Source organism: Acanthopagrus latus, chromosome 15 (genome assembly GCF_904848185.1).
Source record: "Acanthopagrus latus isolate v.2019 chromosome 15, fAcaLat1.1, whole genome shotgun sequence".
Taxonomy (NCBI): Eukaryota; Metazoa; Chordata; class Actinopteri; order Spariformes; family Sparidae; genus Acanthopagrus; species Acanthopagrus latus.
In genome coordinates, this window is record NC_051053.1 from 21,889,795 (window position 1) to 21,892,976 (window position 3,182).

General features: G+C 40.4%; 1 protein-coding gene across 1 annotated transcript; it reads left to right on the plus strand.

The window, feature by feature from the left end:
• The first annotated feature begins 402 nt into the window (after nt 1–402).
• gnrh3 (gonadotropin-releasing hormone 3) lies at nt 403–2,316 on the plus strand. The gene is made up of 4 exons (XM_037124839.1): nt 403–570; nt 774–916; nt 1,413–1,493; nt 1,806–2,316. The coding sequence occupies exons 2-4, from the start codon at nt 779–781 to the stop codon at nt 1,857–1,859; spliced, it is 273 nt and encodes a 90-aa protein (XP_036980734.1). The 5' UTR covers nt 403–570; nt 774–778; the 3' UTR covers nt 1,860–2,316.
• The last annotated feature ends 866 nt before the right edge of the window (nt 2,317–3,182 follow it).

Consider the following 3,182-nt stretch of genomic DNA (forward strand, 5'->3'; position numbering starts at 1 on the left):
TGGCGCAGAGAGCATTGTGTTTATTTAATGTACATAGGTTGTGGTCATTAATCATCACTAAGGTTTACTGCATCGTTGGCTTCATTCTAGCGTGTCGTCAAGCTGAAAGAACGAGACGTAAGGGTGACGACAGCGCGGCCTCGCAGCTGATGTAACGCACAAGCATCTTGTTTGGATGATGTTTCTGCCTTCTGAGTCTGTATGGATTTGAACTCCTATTTGTTTGCTAAAAGCTGATTCCAATAAATTATAGATGGAGAAAAAAAATGTCAGGATTCATCTTAATGTTGTCTTTTTAAAATTTTTTTGTCCACGTCCACACAGATGCACCCAACACAAACACGGAGACGTTGTGCGATATATATTTAATGCCGTTCGAACCCTCGCGGTGATGTCAGCACATGTGGGCACTTAGCCAGCTCCATTAGTATTATTTTGTGTCCCATTAGTCAGTAAATGTGTCACACCTGCAGAGAGGGGATTATAATCCTGACAGCAGCCTTCCTGCTACAACACCTATAAAACCCCCCTCTGGCTAATGTACCACATGCTAACAAGGCAAACACAGAGGTGAGTCGGTCCTCGATGAAGTTTGCTCGGTGTTCATTAAGTCAGAGTTGCTTCTCGTATTAATTACTGTCTTGAAATGCTGTTTGCTAATGTTTGGGCAATGCTTTGTGTCCCCTGGTCTGTGAGCTGTGGAGCTGCGAGGGAGGAAAAAAAAACTGTGACTGTTGTTCTTTTTTTTATTACAAATTTGGCTTCCTCCGCAGCTCTAATGGAGGCGAGCTGCAGAGTGACGGTGCAGGTGTTGTTGTTGGCGTTGGTGGTTCAGGTCACCCTGTCCCAGCACTGGTCCTACGGATGGCTACCAGGTGGGAAGAGAAGTGTGGGAGAGCTGGAGGCAACCATCAGAGTGAGTGATTTGTTTGTCTTTACTGTAGTGTGGCGTTTTCATGAAGTTTAAAGGGGCACTATGTCATTTTGGAGAATTGTATTATTCACAATGATACCGACTCAGAAATCTGTTTTATTTTCGTGACTTTCTCAGATGAAAATAACGTCTCCAGAACACTGCTTGAAGCTAGAAAAGTGGCGGGGTCCGCCACATGTAAACAAAGTAAAACAGTGTGAAACTGTTTTGTTCTTTTAGATCAGTTTGTTTATTCAGCTGTGAAAACAAAGAGAGTTTCTTCATTCATTTTGCTCAAACATGAACAAATCATCTCTCTTCTGATTAAAATGTCTTTTCAGTGCATCTTTAAAAGCAAAATGCAACAGAAAAACCTCTGTAAAACTGTTCAGGGGAGCATGACTTGCTTATTTTTTCTATTTTTACAATGCTGTAAATGTTCCTCAGCTCTCATCTTCTAAAAAAAAAAAAATCTCTCTTTTTTTTTTATTGTGCTAAGATGATGGGTACAGGAGGAGTGGTGTCTCTTCCTGAGGAGGCGAGTGCCCAAACCCAAGAGAGGCTTAGACCATACAATGTAGTAAGTGCTTATTATACATAATTTATCACCAATGTCTACTTCAATTGTACAATATTAATGTACACGACACCACTGTGTGCCACTGCGCTCCAAAGCAGCAATGACAATATACAAACCGCTCAATGACTGTTTTTATTTTCCCCTTTTTGCATGATTGAAAGTGTGAATGCTTAATTTTTATCTTCTTGAATGTCGGCAGACGGGATGCTAATTTGCCCGGACGTGTTTGGTGTCGTATGAATGAAGATATTGCTCGGATTAAATATTCAAACTGCAGATCGACTGAGATTTTTTCAATTTGAATCCCCTCAGATCAAAGATGATTCCAGTCCTTTCGACCGGAAGAAAAGGTTCCCGAATAAATGAAGAGCCGCGAGAAACTAAAGAGAAGAGAAACCCTGACTGTACTTGTCGCCATCAACATCTTCGAGATCATCACATTTATCGCACAAGTGTCAGATACATGTCTGTCTGTTACATCTGAACTCATTTCAAACTGTAATAATAAAGTTTGGGGTTTTTTTTGGAGAAAATTTGATGGAACCATCTCGTCTCTCATGCGGTCATTAAATGAAATGTCGCCGCTCGAGTGTAAAATGCAGTTTTTTGAAGCCTTTAAACAGATTAGTTTGTCTTTGTAAAGCAGCCACGACCGACAAGCATGACAAACTTGTGACACAACAATCTTAGCATGACAACAGCTGGTGATTAAGCCAATTTATTAGAAATCAATGACTTAATTGAATTTGTTACAGTTTTGGTAATTCCATTTTCTGCCACACCGGTCATGTGCATATGTGATGTGGAAAATTACACCAGCTGATTTTGTGTGTTCGCACCTGAATGTTGATCAGCCGCAGCCAACAACACTGATGGACGCTCGTGGTCGTCCACAGCAGCTTTACGCTAATTTAGGATAACCGCAGTCACCCAAAACAGAAAAACTGTAAAACTTTGCCCCCCCCCCCCCCACTCTCTCTCTCTCTCTCTCTCTCTCTCTCCTTCTACGTACAGCAAATTGGTGTTCATTATAAAAATTGGAATTTCATATCAGGAAAGGAAAAGAATCAGCAGGGGGCATATGTTTTAAAGAGAACTCATTTTCTGGCAAAGCCCCACAGACAGAGCACCATACTAATCGCCTGGTGCATAAGGGGCCAGGATTCATGAACTGTGCTGACACCGTGGAGGCCCCGCATTGTTAGAGCGCGGTTGTAATGCACACCAATGAACCCAAACCCACTGGCACAACTGGGAAAAGGTGAACATTATAAAATAAAAAAATAAAAAAGCACATAGAATTAAAGAGAAATTAAACCACATTCCATTGCACTTCCAGAACAATGCACGCTCATTTGTGATACTTCACATCGCCGGTTTAATATTCATGGTAGTGATTTGCATAACACAATCATTTCCTTTGATGAGGGCGAAGACTTGAGGATTTTAATTTTTTTTTTTTTCCTTATAAAAAGTGCAGTAAGTTTGAGACGGAGAGTGTTGTCTCTAAAAGTCACCGTGAGGCTGCCTCTTATTGATTCCTTTATGGAGTTTTCAATAAGTTTTGTAACATCCTCGTAAAAAAAAGGGAAAAAAGATAATTACGCTTTTATAACGTTTTCCCTAAAATATGGTTTTAATTCAATTTGGTATACTTTGTGCGTGAGAATAATTAATGTTTTACAGATG

What these genes read in the sequence shown, in the direction of transcription:
- gnrh3 (XM_037124839.1), top strand. Translation starts at nt 779, where the DNA reads ATGGAGGCGAGCTGCAGAGTGACGGTGCAGGTGTTGTTGTTGGCGTTG. An exon ending in AGCTGGAGGCAACCATCAGA is followed by an intron (nt 917 to 1,412) that starts GTGAGTGATTTG and finishes TATTGTGCTAAG; the next exon opens with ATGATGGGTACAGGAGGAGT. An exon ending in GGCTTAGACCATACAATGTA is followed by an intron (nt 1,494 to 1,805) that starts GTAAGTGCTTAT and finishes GAATCCCCTCAG; the next exon opens with ATCAAAGATGATTCCAGTCC.